This window comes from Equus quagga, chromosome 1 (assembly GCF_021613505.1).
Source record: "Equus quagga isolate Etosha38 chromosome 1, UCLA_HA_Equagga_1.0, whole genome shotgun sequence".
In the NCBI taxonomy this organism is placed as follows: Eukaryota; Metazoa; Chordata; class Mammalia; order Perissodactyla; family Equidae; genus Equus; species Equus quagga.
This window is the reverse complement of record NC_060267.1, coordinates 143,173,013-143,190,386: the sequence shown is the minus strand read 5'-3', so window position 1 is coordinate 143,190,386 and position 17,374 is coordinate 143,173,013. Positions and strand designations below refer to the sequence as shown.

General features: G+C 37.8%; 1 protein-coding gene across 8 annotated transcripts in view; it reads right to left on the bottom strand.

Moving 5' to 3' along the window:
- The window catches only part of ULK4 (unc-51 like kinase 4), a 512,778-nt gene that overhangs the window by 344,204 nt on the left and 151,200 nt on the right, over positions 1-17,374 (bottom strand). For all 8 annotated transcript variants that reach the window (XR_006885343.1, XM_046640226.1, XM_046640162.1 and 5 more), the window contains 5 exons: positions 10,276-10,409; positions 8,725-8,846; positions 8,515-8,571; positions 1,322-1,373; positions 1,125-1,219 (listed from right to left, as the gene is read on the bottom strand). Coding sequence is in view for 7 of the 8 variants with exons in the window: in XM_046640226.1 (XP_046496182.1) it covers positions 1,125-1,219; positions 1,322-1,373; positions 8,515-8,571; positions 8,725-8,846; positions 10,276-10,409 (460 nt within the window). In the remaining variant the exon portion in view is untranslated. The remainder of the gene's footprint in view (positions 1-1,124; positions 1,220-1,321; positions 1,374-8,514; positions 8,572-8,724; positions 8,847-10,275; positions 10,410-17,374) is intronic.

Sequence of the window (17,374 nt, the reverse complement as noted above, 5' to 3'; positions counted from 1 at the left end):
AGTTTGTGATCGAGGTGATTTGGGGGCTGCAGAAATGTTCTGTTTTTTTTTAACTGAAGGGTGATTTCTCAAGCTCTTGCTTTACTATTCGTTAAACCACACACATTTGAAAGCACTTTTCTGTATTACAATAAAACAAGAAGAGCAAAGAAAGAAAGAAAAGAAAACAACCATGAAGAGTTGGTAGAAATTTCCTACCCTCAAAAAATAATCATCCCCTCTCTCTTGAGACATGTGTCTTTAGAATCCTGAGCTGCCAGGTAGGCACTCAGGCCACCCTGAAGTCACCCTGCTGGAAACACCACACAAAGATGGAGAGAGATGCCAGAGGAATCCCAGCTGGAGGCAGACATGTGAGTGACTGAGACTTCAGATGATTGCATTCCGAGGCACCACAGACTGCAACCACCTGAAAGACCCCGAGTGAGAACTGCCTTGCTGAGCTCAGTCAACCTCTAGAACCATGAGAGAGAATACGAACATGACTGGTGTGGTTCTTGTCTCACCTGGCTCCTTTTCTTGAGAGCTTTCTGCTGATGAGAACACAGTCACAGAGCCTTTCCTCCCTCCTCTAAAGTCTCAGCTCATGTAAGGATCACTCCAAGGCAGAGGTTCTGAAATGGGGGCAATTTCGCTGCCCAGAAGACAGCTAGCAATGTGTAGAGACCTTTTTGGTTGTCACAAGGAAGTGGGGGAGGAGTGGGTGCTACCCACATCTACTGGGTAGAGGCCAAGGATGCTGCTAAACATCCTACAATGCCCAGGACAGCCCCCCAACAAGGAACAGTCCATCCCCAAATGCCTATAGTGCTGAGGTTGAGAAATGCTGCTCCAAGAGTTTGTGCTATTGTTTACAGCAAATAATCAGGCAAGAAGTAAGAAGGAGCAAGCTGAGGGGGAGGTGTGGACCAGAAAGGAAAGAGAATAACAAGCAAAGGAAAATCCCAAAAAGCCAACAAGGAAGGAAGGGATTTCTTATGTTCATCCAGTCAAGGGGGCAGCTTTTCTGAATGGTTATTTCATGTGAGGAACACATATGAGCCAAGGATACATAAACTAAGTCTCTTTATATACAGAATTACCAAGTAAAGAGAAAGGAATCTTCAAAAGCTGCCAGAACTGACCGTAGAGCAATAGTCTTTCAATAAAATAGGATACTGGATTATTGCTTCAAAAGCTGACAATGTGATCTTGATAAATTCTTCCGATGCCATCAGTCCTAGGAATACAGTTAATTACTATAGGTGTTTATTTACATGTTCAAAATCACAATATCAAAGTACCTCAAACAAAGATGTAAAATGTCCCATGGTCTACTCACCTATGGCTCCATCTATGTTAGTTTCTCCTGAGTCTATCGATTTAATATGACTCTGTAAAAAATAAAAATGTTAATAAATGGAGATTTCAAAATAACTCTAAAATAAAATATACATAACATTTTGCTGAAAACTGCACCTATTATTCTTAATAAAATAACTCACAGAAGGCATTAAATACTATACACATATTACGAATACTATAACCATAGTTTTAAAATATGATCATAGAAATAGTATATGTATTATAAACTATAATCACTTTTAAATATACAAATCACTATCAATGAGACTGTTGGAATGAATTCAACAGCAATATAAGCACAGAAAGATCAACCTACAAAAGTGAGGATAATCCAATTGATATACAACCATTTGCGATATGCCACACTTCCTCACTATCTTGGAAGTTAGTGAGAACAGCACCTAATCAGGTGAAACAGTCCTCTCAAAGGAAGGTCAAGCCTTAGCCACTCTGAGTGCAAATTTCATCAAGATGTGGCAATGTAAGGCCTGTCTTCAAGTGTCACCACTGTTCTCAGCCCCTCCTATCTACTTCCTACCCCAACCCTAACTCCCTTGTCTGTGCCCCCACACACCATGCCCGTGCCTCCTTGCAGAATGACCCTCAACACGGTTTTAGAGGCAGGCCTGAGCAGCTCAGCTGTGAACTCCCTGGGTGAGCTTCCCAGTTCTGAGCCGAAAGCTCAAGCCAAAGGAGGTGCTCCATGAACACAATGTGAATGAAACAATCAGGGGCATGGCTATAACGGGCAAAGCACTCATTTTAGTGATGTATGGAGACACTGCAACTGAGTTCTGGCCCCTAGCTCACAAAATAATGTGTATATATTATTTTATATATGATATCAAATAGCAACTAAAACATAAGATGACCCTGGAATAAAAAAATAATTAAGCAAGTAACTAGCCTGGAGCAGAAAATGGGTCTACTATCGTCCAATGGTTTTCTCAAAATTTTTGGTAAATATAAAAGACCATATATAACATACACAAAAGAACATATGTTTAGATTTTATGTTATAAAGAATAAAGAAAACTCTTAAACCCACCATCCAAGTTAAGACCTAAGACATTCCCAATTCCTTACCTGAGCTTCCCCCATCCCACCTGCCTGTCATTGTTCCAGAGATAACAACAATCATGAATTTATCACGTCCTTGGCATTTTTAAATAGTTTTACCATATACACATGTGTCCCTAAATAGTATACTGTTTATTTGGGTATTTTTGAACTTTGCTGAAATGATATCAAATTGTATACAGTTCATACAAATGGAACAGTACATAGCCATTAAAATGTTGGGGGGAAAAGAATTTTAAAGATATGAGAAAATACTTATGATACAATGTTAAATGGAAAAAAGAATGCAAATCCATATATATATATATAGCATAGTCTCAACCACATGTAGTGGTATAAGTCATATATATATGTTATACATACATAAACAGTTTTTCTACATACAAATGCATATATATGAATTGAAAACACTATAAGTAAACAACAATATGTTAACAATGGTTGTCTCTGAGAATAGTGGAGTTAGGGCAATTTTTTCTTCAAATCTCACTATAATTTCCTACAACTTCTTAAGTAAGCATGTATTTTATAATCTAAATAAATAAAGTCAAATTACCTTTAAAATAAGAGAAAATCTTAAAGACACATGCTCTTTGAAAATTGAATTGTAAAACAGGATACTTTGAATTCTTTTTTTCAGTCTATGACTAAACAAACAAAAAAGACTGAAAAAAGAAATAATGTAATAAATAATGAAAAGAGGCAATGTAAGCCTTTCATGACAATGTGGTTGAAATAATTTCACAAAATTCCCAAATGGGCATGTTAACTTTTGCTGCATAACTACAGATTTGATGTTGAATACAAAAATTCAGAGAAAGATGTCTTTTGACTTAAATAAATCTACTTAAATGTTGACGGATTACTAAGTAAAGAAAGAAGGCAGAGAATGTTATTTATACTACAGTCTTTCCCATAAATTTTTTAAAAGAATATATAGATAATACACAAATATAGATGTGAACAAAAATTTTCAAGGAAGAAATCACAGGAAGCCACTGGCAGAGGCTCCTGGTGGGAGAGATGCTGACACAGGAGGTGTGCCTTTACTTTTCATTGTCTGCCTTTCTGCACTGTTGGATTTTCTAATAACCATAGACATGCATTAAATATTTTTCCTTTTTAATGTAACAAAGGTTATCTAGATGGTGAAATTATGGACTTCTTTTAACTTATTTTCTTCCTTATACTTCCCCTGTTTAATATTAAAAAAAAACCTTACTGAATGTTTCATAGATTTACCAATTTTAATGTCTTTTGATATATTTCTTCATCTTCATTCTCAGTGTAATAAGAATTAATCAGGTGAGAGTGAGGACGGGGTAGGAGGCATTAGAGATTCCAGGAGAAAAGGGAATGTTTGAATAGTCATCTAGATGAGCGTGAAGGTATATAAATTAGGAAAATGAATGAGATGTACCAGTCTACAGAGAGGGCTCACTTGAGATAAGCAGTAATGAATTCAAAATGAGATCAGTTATTTTCGACCTGTTTTTCTCTAGCCACATTTAGCCACTCAAAGCAGGGGTAGGGTAAGTGGAGAACTGAACTGAACCAGGATTTGGGTTTTCCAGAGGAGGACAATGGAGGAAGAGACTACAAAGGGAGTTATGGGTGTATGTGAGGCAGTAATGGGGGCTGGACCAGGGGACTCTAAGCTGAATAAGGAGAAAAGCGAAGTTGTCAGGCCATGGGAAGATAGGATGGTGAGTGGAAAGAGATAAAACCAATTTAAATCTAAGAGGAATCAAAGAGCTGTTGGAGATGAGGAGCAAAGGAAACAAGCTGAAAATTAGGGGTGGTGGCCAGATAGCGTGACTCTGATAATAAGGTCAGGAGAGTAGGGAAAGAGACAAGCTCAAGTGGAGAGAGGTGGTCAAGGAGCTGAGAGGCTGAGGTGTTGGCAGGATCCTCCACAGGGATATCTGATTCTCCAGGAATGATGACAGGAGCAGCAGGGACCCAGTGACAGTGAGCCCAATGCTAAAAGATTTTGAGGAATGAGGGGCAATGACACAGAAACCTGTAGATGACCACAGCACAGGGGGTAATGAAAGCTAACTTCTGATGGTGCGAGCTTCAAAGGTAGGAGTTTTAGCAAGACAGCCAAAAGGATGGACCCCTCCCACAGCTAGGCTCCCTGGGTGGAGGAGTGTGGGGCAGAAAATGGCCCCATCTACGAGGAAAAAGGGAAAGCTGTGCCTGGAGGGCTGGCAAGTGCTCTTCAATATCATTCGGTACTTCAAAGAAGCCGAGAATCAGCACCTGTAGCAAATTGGCTAGATGAATTCATGATTCATAAAAGAAGGAAAAAAACTCATAATAAGACCATCTGTGTGGCAATGAGCAAGAATAGAGTATGATATCTTTAAAAATATAGAACTGCAGTCTCTCTGCTTTATTTACACAACTGAAATCAAAATCTATCAACAAACTAACATTCACTTAAAATAAAAATCTACAGAGGGCAGGAAGTTATATCTTTTCTTTGAATAATTATCTCAATGCCCACAATGAGTAAAGATTTATTAATGATGAAGATTATAAATCTATTCTTGTATGAAAATCTACTAGGATAATTTTATCATTTCTCTTATTTGAAAATTTGAGTCGTGATATCTTTTTGTAGAAAACTGTAACCGTCACACAACCACCGCACTTTTATAAACTAATGAGGCCAGAACTTAAGAACAAAAACAACAAAGTCTTCTTCTTCAGCTCATTAATCAAGAGCATTTTCAAAAGGACACCAAAAAGACAGTGAACATTAGGTTAATAAACATCATGAGTTCCCGAACATACTTCCTTAATGCCATTACTTCCTGTTTCCCAGCCCAGTTCAATGGAGGCCCAAAAGAACTATGGTATTCATCACAGAATTCCACCTCCCCCCCCACCCCCCGAGATGCTTTACTGCTAAAAGTACCCCTAGGTAACTTTCTTTATTACGGCATAAGGAAACACGTGTGGTGACACACTGCTTTTGCCAATAAGAACTGAAAACAGCAATTATCAGCTGTGTATCCCACTTTTGCCTGGACTCTTTGAAAGTTTAATAATGATTTTAAAGTGTCCTACTGAATTGTTTCCAAACACTAGCTCTCTAACATATAAGAGGACCAAAACTTCATTTTACTCGGGAAAAAGTGTTTACAAAAAGTTAATTCCTATACTTATGCCTCTTTATATAGGAAGTATCCTGTATTTTCTTACCAAAAAAAAATAAAGATGCCTATAGATCAAACAGGCAAACCATGCCTGGTGCCAGTATGAAACCTGAAGCCAATAGGAAGCACAATTCCCACGCCCCCTCCAGCCTGCTCCTTCAGGACCCTTCTAATGTATAGGGATCACCCCAACCCTGACCCCTACTCCATACCCACCCGGGGCAGGCCAACAGCTCCAGGAGAGTTGCGTTAGTGGGAACCTCAGAAGTTCTTGGCAGCAGCTTACTGCTGCTGGATAGAGCTAATACAAGTGGACCAAGCTTGAATATCTCAAATTAAGACATTTTTAAAATATAAAAGGACAATAGGCCTGCCATAATAGAGACTATACTAGATACATTTTGAAAAATACTAAAAATAATATTTATCTCCAGATAGACCAATAAGGCCTCCAAAACACGGTGCTAAGAATATACATATGAATGGACTGTTTCCTCAAGCCACCAGGACAGAAGATGCACTGTGCTCCAGACAGTTTCACAAAGCCATTCTACAGAACATTCATAGCTGTGCAGCCCCCATCCCCTAAAAACAAACAAACAAACAAAACCTCTCAAACAAGTTCAGGAAAACTTTGCCTAAGCAAAATTAAAGAGAATTCTTTTAAAGCAGAAAACCCAAGAGGCTGTAACGTGCTGCTCTGCACTGTGAATTTCTAAGGAGCTGTAGGACATTGGACGAGTTGACTGTGCCTCGTAGCATCAGTAGGGCACTGTGACTTCAAGAAAATTTGTGGCATCTTCTGGATTATGAATCAACTCATAGAAGTAACATCCAACTCTCGACAAGTCCATAGTAACATGCATAAGAACTGCGTGGATAATTAAATCCAAGTCCTTAATTTTAGTCAATACATCTCTCCCTTTACTAGTATTTCATCAGCGCTATCAACACTGAGTATAAGAAAGATAGACACACAGCTAACACCAAATAACAGATGGGATGAGAAAAATAACAAAAGAATTCTCGGACTGGCCAGGATTCAAACTAGGAAAATAGCCTGAAAAGAGCCAAAATACCTCTTCCATTTTATTTGTCTGAACTCCCTCTACTGGAATGAGAGTTTCGAGGAAAAAAAAGAAATGCTCAAGATTTTTCAAGATCATAATTATCTTTGAACCAGATAAGTTATTTTCCATTCCCTAACAGGGCCTACATTAACACCCTACAGAATACACCTGTAACCCACAAAGAACACGCCCACTCCTGGGAAAAGGTGAGCAGACCTCGGTGTGGCCTCCTCCCTCGTTTCTAAACATAGTATCACATGGAGCAGATAAGTTCTCCCTAAAATACATACACGTAATTCCTGAAAGCCCATAAAGACTTTTATGTTGGAGAGCAGTTCCTTGAAAGCCTACAGTGCACTCAGCTAATGTAGGCAGAGAAAAGTACTGCGTATGAAAAAAAAAGTAAGAGAACTAACACAGGACAATTATATCTATCCTTAAACAAACAAACACTGTACCAAAATACTCTCAGGTGGCCTACAAGGGCAAAATTGCTATTTTCAGGCACCAATATGTAGCACAATGGAATTGTAAATACAGAATTATAGTCATGCTAAAATGGTACCCAGATTGTACTTAAAAACAAATTAAATAGCAAACTAAAGAAGAAGATAGGGGCTGGCCTGGTGGCGCAGCAGTTAAGTTTACACGTTCCGATTCTCGGAGGCCCCGGGTTCGCCCGTTTGGATCCTCGGTGCAGACATGGCACCGCTTGGCAAAAGCCATGCTGTGGCAGGCGTCCCACATATAAAGCAGAGGAAGATGGGCATGGATGTTAGCTCAGAGCCAGTCTTCCTTGGCAAAAAGAGGAGGATTGGCAGCAGTTAGCTCAGGGCAGATCTTCCTCAAAAAAAAAAAAAAAGATAATTCATGAATGTATAACCAAAATTATGTACTTTGCAAAATTTCAGATTCAAGGCACCAGGATGGTAAAGATTTTAAATTGAGTACAAAGGACTCCTACTGCATTGCCTCAACACACGTCTTACAAAAAGTCAGTGACCTCGACTCAACGTTTGTACTTCTAAAACTTCATACTTCACCCTATGATGAACCTCCTGGAAAACTATATGCTCACTTATAGGTGACAATCATTTTTTTATTCCAAACTAACAATAAAATTGAGACGTTTACTTCACTTTAACTAGATAACTCTACGGCATTTTGAATATCTCAGTTCAGTGTTTATTATTAATATCAAAGTAGGACTGGAGATGCTGGGTGACAGATGTCTTAGCTTTCTCTCTGTACAGCTCCCCATCTTATCAACAATATACAATGTAACTATTCCAAGCAAGGGGAAAAGATAACACAATTCATGAGCCACAACCTGAACAAAAAGACTATTTTTTGTGAGCAAAAATTGAAGTGAAAGATAATGCAATGATTTGTTTTTCACTGCTACCCACCTCATCAAAATTAAATTAAATAAAAAGTTAAATTGAGCTTAACTTAGAGAAATACCATCATAAAAAGAGACACTGCACATAACTGGACAATGTAAGCTAAAGTAAATGATGATGATATTCCCAGCATTCCTCTTTCACTAGTTTTATTATTTTAAATTTTTTCATGAAGCTTAATACCAGAATCTATGAAAGTGTTTTCTATGGCCTTATTTACCCTACTTAGGAGCCATCTCTGAACAAAATACACTATCAGAAGAGAATGTATTTTTCTCCAAATGTCAAATTTTATTACAGTCAACAGATAAAAATATAAAAAGGTCACTTCCCTAGAGACAAATAAATACCACAAGGATTTTAAAATTACCTCATTCTGACACCAAATTCCACAGACAGTAGAGACAGTCACATTTTTATTAGGAACGTGAAAAATTCAGCGTTACTCACAAGAACAGTTCCGTAACTGAAAAGGAACTCTTCTGTTACAACTTGAGGTCGAAATACCTGTGTGATGAGAGTTTCCACACATTAAATCCTGAAAGCCATGTACAGGAAAAGAAAAAAAACGAAAATGTCTTGTCTGAGTTGACGTTTCTCAGCTCCAGTTTACAAAGAAGGCAGTCCCATTTATATTATTTTTTCCCAATCAGATACTACCTGCGAAGTTACGAGATGAAGCACTATGGGCATCAGGGGTAGACATGTCTTCAGCTGCTTCGCCTGAACCGTTGATGGGTGTTTACGACCAGAAACGTTAGCCAAGGCAGTAAGAATGTCACCTGCAAAGCATTTCCCGTAACATGCATGGAGGTTAAAGACCACAAATACTTAGGGACCACTGGTCATTGCTTGAGGACTAATGGGACTGCTGACGTAATTAATCTCCAAATAAAACAGTGAGTAGAAGATGTGTATTTTACGCACAAATATTGAGATTTTAACAGAGAGTTGTGGCCTCTGGGGACAGAATGGATATAAACTTGATCTCTCATCTAGAAATTTAAAATAGAATTTATAAATGGTTTTGATAGAGTGGTGGTTTCAGAAATGATTTTTCTTCCTTTTTTTTTTGGTACTTTCCAAATTTCAACCATGAGAATTTATTACTTTTATAAACAAGGAAAAGTATTAAAAAATCATAAGTAAACATTATACATCACAATGTTTTAATAACAGAATAGGATGGAAGTAAAAAGAGATCAATTCCTAAAACTTCTCACTGGATGGTAAGTCCAATAGTAAATAAAACTTGCATTGTGGACATCTGAATCTTATCAGATTCTAAAACAGGATGGGCCTGGTAATAAGAAACTCAACTACCAATTGAGCAGATTGTGGCCTTCAGGTTAAAGATTTTTAAAAGTTTATGATTTAAAATAAATTTTGAAATGCTCTATTTTCAGTCATTAGCAGGCAAAAAATTTCCCAAAGTATTATTAAGGAGCAAATAGGTACTGTCAATCAGCCATAAAGATATTTTCATTACTCTGACAATATTCTGAATTTACGATTCCAGGTATATTTTATCATAACAAGTTGGATCAAATTTAACATTTTAAACATTTCTGATTTATAGCTACATCTGCTGGAAAAGCATGGAATGGGATTTCAACTAACTGTACACATTCCTTAAACTATTTTAATTTCTGCAAATAACAATGAAATAAAAGATTAGCAGTAATAAGCATCCTTAGCAAATCACTATTAGATATTTTTATTTTAAATTTTTCAAACCAAAAAAATTTTCAAACTTTGAACTTCAATATTAAAATTCCTGAATATTAAATGTTAATCCCTATGCATTTTTAAATTCTTTTAACAATAAACTTGTGGCTCTAATCTGAACGGAAAATTTTTTTCTTCAGAATTAGGCAGAAAGAAATCTCTAGAAAAGTTACCCGGAATAATAGTGAAAGTGAAATTTTAAGTAATTAAAATGCTTTCCTTTTATTTTCCGAAATGGCCTGTTTACCACAGACAACACCTCAAAGTAACCTTTAGTCTGCTCATTGCCTCGATCATGTCACTGATGCAAAATAATTATGAAAATAGATAAGGCACACTTAAATCTTAAAACTACATATTCAAGAAGAGCCACTGCACTCGCCTACAATAACAGACCAGCAAGAATAAAAAAGAGCTGATGCCTAAAAGCCAAGTCGCAGAAAGGTAAACAGCAAAGGGCCTGAGGACGTGACTCCAATTTACCCAGGACTCGTGGCAGTTCCTGCACGATGTGACGGATGAGAAGGCCCAGGCATTTGGACAGGTACTCATTGCCGCTCTGCTGCTCCTTGCCTGGAGTGGTCTTTCTGCTGTCTCTCTCGATGTACATCACCAGTCTACATACAGAAAGTGCAAAAGATTACCTCTCATGATAAAACAGTTGATAGCATCTGTCCGAAAATGCCACCAAGGCAAGTGTTTCCAGGGGGCACAGTCCCAATCATGTTGACATTTAGATTTGTAGCAACTAGTCAGGCACAGTCCATTTTTGCCTTAGAAAAATCTTAACGTTTACACAGAAATAAAATAAGGCAACTTTGAATATCTCTGCCAATATATTACAAAACATGCCCTGATTTTATTTGCCCTTGGCCCATGAAAAGAAACCACACTCTCCAGATGATAGATGAAAGGCAAACTAAGGTATCTGGATGGAAAACGGCTCTTGGTGTTTCAAAGATTCTAAGTAGAGCCACAAGTTGTCTGCAGTTTTGTTGGTCATCAGTATTAAACTTGCCTGGAACCTCCGGCAAGTCACATGAATTCCAGTTCTTCCAGTGAATTGCGTACTTAAATCCAAAAAAAAATGGTTTCATTTGGACACTGAGTTACATAGATAGCCAACCTTATCTGAACTGGATTTCACATGTGCTTTTGTCCACTGGTTTTATGATATCTGCCATTTAATAAACTTATTTCTTCTTCAAACCGCTGGCATTCAGTAAACATTCACCTCTGAACCAACCGTTTCCAACCCAGAACCAGGGAACGTATGGGGCCATCACCCTAGATACTTAGGAGTGTTGTTGAAAAGTTTTAGGCCCACATTTCATCCTCTTTGCTGGACCCACCAGTCATCTTCCCAAATTCCCATTCATCCCACCTCAAAATGGCAAAGAGTTCACGGATTTCATCATGCAAAAGCCCCTTTACAGCGCTCTCCCTTTCCGTACTCCCTTGCCATCATCCATCTCTTTGGTTCGGTGGTACTCACACATCCCACCCAACTTCTATTTCTCACAGAGAACTTCCAATCAACTCCCACTGTAAACTGGAAAGAGGTAGTTTTGTACTTAATACATATATGCAAAGTATACTGAAATATTAATACATAGCATTTATGTGGTGTCTTAGATTTAGTCATGTTTTTGCCTTTTTGCTTACTATTATTTGGAGCCCTATTAGTGAACGCATGGGGATAAATCCAAATCAAAAGTTGAAGTTCCAAATAAGCCAGTTAGCATCCTCTGTTCTAGTCACTGATTAAAGCCCCAGTCATATTCTAACAAATATATGACATTGCTCAAAATGCACAGAAAATATTGATGAATCAGCACAAACATATCAAGACTACTTAAAGAACTCAAAGCACAAAACTCAGCCACATACGATGTCGTGAAAAGACCAGGACCAGCCTGGCCAGGCCAGGGAGCCTGGAGCTCCCTGTGATCTGCAGTACCACACACGATCACTATGCCCTGGAGCTCCCAAGAGAAGAGCAGCAACTCCAAGAACCCCTTGGTTAGTTGGCACCTGTTCCATCAGTCCAATCTAAGGCGTGGGGCCAGAAAATACGACGGCCATGGAAACCCATCTTCCTTTTCTGCTTCCCAAGATGGGTGGCCTGACATCTCCTTGCCCAGTCTCACCATCTGCAGAACAGCTTTTACAAAATTAAAGACTATGGCATTTAACTGCATCTCCTCCAGATAAGTATTTCAAACACCCTCTCTGATCATAATCTGCCCTTGCTCCTATCTGCATGTTCTTCTACGGTGACAGGTCCTCAACTTCCTAGGAATTTCTACTCATCAAATCCATATTTTCTCCCAATCCATCAGCCCTTTCTTTGCTTTCACATAATCCCTGCTCGATTATATCCCACCATCTATCTACCTAGCCAGCTTCAGCTTCCTTTCTCTCCCCTCCAGTCACACGGCTCTTCTTTCAGTCCCTCAAATTCATTATCTCCTCCAGCTACTGCCTCTCTGCCTGCATGGATCTTCTCTCCCCTCCCTGCCAGTGGACTCATACATATTTCATAATTCACTGCAGTTTTCACTGACTTCCTTAAATTTCTCCATGATATTGTCCCATAGCATAGAATACATTAAGGCTCTTACCCAACTGCAACTTTATAATATATTTTTGATCACCCGATAATATTTGTCATCCCAGTAAATTTAAAACTACCTAAGGCCGAGGATTATATCTGATTTTGCTCACCACAACATCTTTCCACTTCTGGGCACAGTTCTTGACATGAAATAAGTGCTTACACATGAAATAAGAGCTCAGACATGAAATAAGTGCTCAATAAATATTAGCTGAATAGATGCATACTGCTGTTGGAACTGCCATAAGATTCTATCTAGTTCTCTACAATAATTCTTTGGTCCTCATTTTTCCCAAAGCCTTTTTCTTAATTCTACTGTCAAAATGCGTTTGACGTTTATACTGCTGGATTACATAAGAAGTAAAAAAACTCCTGCTTAAAAAAAGATACCATGAGCAAAGTCAAAAGACAAATAAATAGGAGGAAAATATTTCCCCATTTAGTCCATCAATGGATGAATACATACAGAAGATGTGGCACATACATACAATGGAATAGCATTCAGCCATACAAAAGGAAATCTTCCTATTTGCAACAAGGATGGAATTCAAGGGCATTAGGCTAGGTGAAATAGACAAAGAAAGATAAACACTGCATGGTATCATTTATATGCAGAATCATTAAAAAAAAAAAAAGGTCAAACTTATAGAAAGCTGAAAGTATAACAGTGGTTGCCAAGGGCTGGGGGGAGGGGGAAATAGGGAGCCGTCAATAAAAGGATATAAACTTTCAGTTATGAGATATATAAATTCTCAGGATCTAATGTAAAATATGGTGACTACAGTTGATAATACTACATTTTATGATTGAAGTTTGCTAAGAGAGTAGAACTTAAATATTCTCATCAGAAATAAAAGGTAAATATGTGAGGTGATGGATGTGTTAATTAACTAGATAGGGGAATCCTTTCACAATGTATACATATATCAAATCACAAGGTACACTTTAAATATCTTATAATTTTATATGTCAATTATACCTCAATAAAGCTGAAATATTTTTAAAGAGACAGTTACATTGGGGAAAAATACAACTCACATCACAAAAGGCTATTAAATATGTATACACACCCACATATGTACATACATATATATGCCTCCCAGACATCAATTAGAAAAAAAACTAACAAACCAAGGGGAAAAAATGAGCAAGGGATAGAAAAAGGCAGTATACAGAAAAGAAAATATAAATGGCCAAAGCAAAAAAGATGCTCTACTTTGCCCATAATAACAGAAATATACATTAAAATATTTTTTAGCCCTCAGATCGCCAAAATTCAGAAGGTTTGATAGCAAAGACTGTCGTCAAGACTCTGAGGATACTGATACTCTAGCACATTGCTGGTGGAAATGGAACGTGGTGCAAACCCCACGGAGAGCAGGTTGGCAGTATCTTCAAAATTAAAAATCTAGTAATTCCACCTCTAGGAAGAAATGATTGTATATATACTTGCATACATATAATATGACACATATTCATATTTTCCTGCTTATGAGAGCCAAAAATTGAGAGGGAAGTACCCAGAAAAAGAAGATTGGTTAAATAAAATATGGTCCATCATTACAATGTAACTATCAAAAAGATTGAGGAAGCTCTGTATATTATATGGAAAGAAGTAAAAGATACGTTGTTAAGCAAAACAAGCAAAGTTCAAAATAGTATGCTTTTTGTGTAACAAGAGAGGAATATAGTCTATATTCACATTTGCTTAAATAAAAAAACCTCTAGGGGCTGGCCCTGTGGCCGAGTGGTTAAGTTCGTGCACTCTGTTTCGGCAGCCCAGGGTTTCGCTGGCCCAGATCACAGGCGGGCACGTGGCACTGCTCATCAAGCCATGCTGTAGCAGCATCCCACATAGCACAACCAGAAGGACCTACAGCTAAAAAATATAAAACTATGTACTGGAGGGCTTTGGGGAGAAGAAGAAAAAAGAAAGAAGATTGGCAACAGTTGTTAGCTCAGGTGCCAATCTTTAAAAAAAAAAAAAAAAACTCTAGAAGGATACATAAGCCATAAGCAAATAATAATGCTTGATTTTCCATGATCATAGGGGGCTATGAAGCATAAGGTGGAATATTTTTTACCTTTTGAATATCTTTGGTTTTAGAACCGTGAGTATGATCAATACTCAAATTTAAATGTTTTTAAAACCTGAAGTAACATCATTGCCCCACAAAGCCAACTCTCAAAAAAAAAAATTTGTTTAGGTGATATAACGCTCAGTTACATAGGATACCCTACCAAATGATAAACACTGAGCGCAGTCAAACAGACAACTCTTTGCAGGATCCACAGATCTATTTTTTCTCACAGTGCCAAGTGTCAGGCTGAAATAAACCAACAAGAGTGCTACAGCAGTACCCAGCACTTTATTATGGTCTGTGGCCCACTGTGATTTCTAGATTTTTTTTCTCTTTTCCTTCTTTCCAATCTTTTAACTTGACAATATTACGATAGAGGCGGCAACCAAATCTGTATATGGTTCCCAGCTCTAGCACTTTCTACTAGTGTGATCTTAAACAAATTTCTTAAACTCTTAAAAGCTTCAGCTTTCTAATTATAAAATGGGATAATAACACCTGCCTTGTAGGACTGTTGTGAAGATTAAATGAGATAACAGACTGGGGCATGACATGTAGTAAATACTCAAGAAATGGTAGCTGCTACTATTAATTACCATTATTATTATTACAATTGTATGACTGTTATTATTATTATTACCACCACTAACAAACTCAAAATACTGCTTCCTTGAATGCACAGATCTTAAACGAAAATTCCCAGAGAAGGCTACTCTGTTTCTCATCTTAGTTTCTGATTCACAAAGCAGCACGGTCAAAAATCCTGCCTCCAGACTCCCCTGCATTTTGGAGTACTGAAGTTCTTACAAATGATGCTCCCATGGACCCTGCTGCATCTATCTCCTAGTGTACAAGTGCAAGAGTTTGTTAGGGTACAGATATAAAAATGGAGGCTCGAATGTTCCACTTCACGACACCGTCAAACTGTTTCCCAAAGTGGTTGTCCCAATTTACTCCCACCAGCAGAGTTCGACTTGCCTCTGAGTTACAATCTCATCACTATCTAGTAGTATCAGATTTAATTTTTACCCACCTATAATTTGTGGTCCCAACTTGAATTTTCATAATTGTTAATATGGTAAGCGTATTTTGATAGTTCTTTGCTGTTCACATTTCCTCCTTTGTGAAACACCTGTTCAGGTCTTTTGCTCATTCTCCCATTGGGTTCTTCATCTTTTGTTATTGATTTGTAGGCATTATTTAGATGGTCTAGATCTTTCCTCTTCCCTTTCTTTTTCCTGCTTTCTCTTTCTTCTCCTTTTTGTCTTTCACATTGAAGTCCTCAATCTACTGGAAACTGATTTATCTTCTGGATTGAGGAAGGAATCTAATTCCATTGTTTTTTCAAGTGCATAACCCCTTGGAAACCACTTGCCTGATACTATTTATTGAAAGGGTACTTCTAAAACTAAGGGTGAAGGAAGAGGGGTGAAAAACAAACATTTGGCAAAATCTGATTAAAAAGCAGTTTGATCCCTAGATTACCTCCTCTACCCAATGAGCCTAAGTGACTGCCACTAGACTTGTACTGAGGTAGAAACCTGGAGATTTATTCTCTAGAGAAAGAAAAACAGAAAGTTTCTAGACTGGGAGAAAACAGGCCAAGTCAAAGGGAGGACCACCAAACGAAGCAGGGAGACTAAGTGAATTTCCACCCAATGAATACGGAGACTTCCAGGCCCCTTCCCCAGGGGCTCCCAGGATTCTGGCGGCCAGATCCTAGCCTTTCAGGCTGATGGCTGGATTGCTCCACATGCTCTCTGGTGAAACTAAGTGGCCCAAGAGAAACTTTCTAGAGATACTGATGCTCAGGTTAACATTAAAAAATGCCCATACAGATGATCTTAGTGTGACGCTCCAAGTCAACAAAATTCACCCATGCACTGAGAACTTCTAAAACAGGTTGTCTTTCCCTCAACTCTTAATCGTGACCAGAACAAACATTACCAGTTATCTGAGAGCACGGCTGCTTTGCTTGACATTTTATTTGCTGATATTCATCATGTTCTTTTTCGTTGCTGCGTAGTATAGTCCAATGTGTGAATAGCACAATTTATCCATTTACTGTTGATGTATATTGGAGCTGTTTCAATTTATGAATAGTACTAAGCATATCTTATGTTGGATACATGTAAACATTTCTTTTGGATATATACTTGGAAGTGGAATTGCTCGATCACAAAGCATTCCTAGATTCAGTTTAATAGACATTGCTGATGATCAGTTTACCAAAGTGATATTAAATCAATTTATACTCTGGCAGGCAGGCATAAGAATTCCAGTTGTTCTACATCCTCCCCAAAACTCTGCATTATCAGGTTTTTTAATTATAGCCATTCTTGTGGGTATCCACTGGCATCTCATTGTGATCAAACTGAACTTTCCTGATGACTAATAAGGTTAGGCATCTTTTCATGTGTTAAATGGCCAATTGGAGATTACCACTTTTGTAAAGTGCCTGTTCAAGTCTTGTGCTCATTTTTCTATTGGGTTATCTGCCCTTCAGTTCTTTATATATTTTAGTTAAGAGCCCACTGTTGATGATATATGTGGCAAATACCTTCCCCTACTCTATGGCTTGTCTTCTTACTCTCTTAATGACTTCTTTGGATGAACAGAAGTTCCTAACTTTAAGGTAACTCAATTTATCAATACTTTACTTTATGACAGTGCTTTCGAGTCCTGTTAAAAAGTCTTGGTCTACTCCAAGGTCATGAAGATATTTGCATTTGTTATCTACTGGAGGCTTTATTGTTTTATATTTTTACATTTAAACATGAAATTTACCTGAAATGACCTTTTTGTACACTATAACTTAGAGGTAAAGTTTTATTTTTTTTCCTATATTGATATCCAAAATTATCAACACTATTTATTCTAAAAT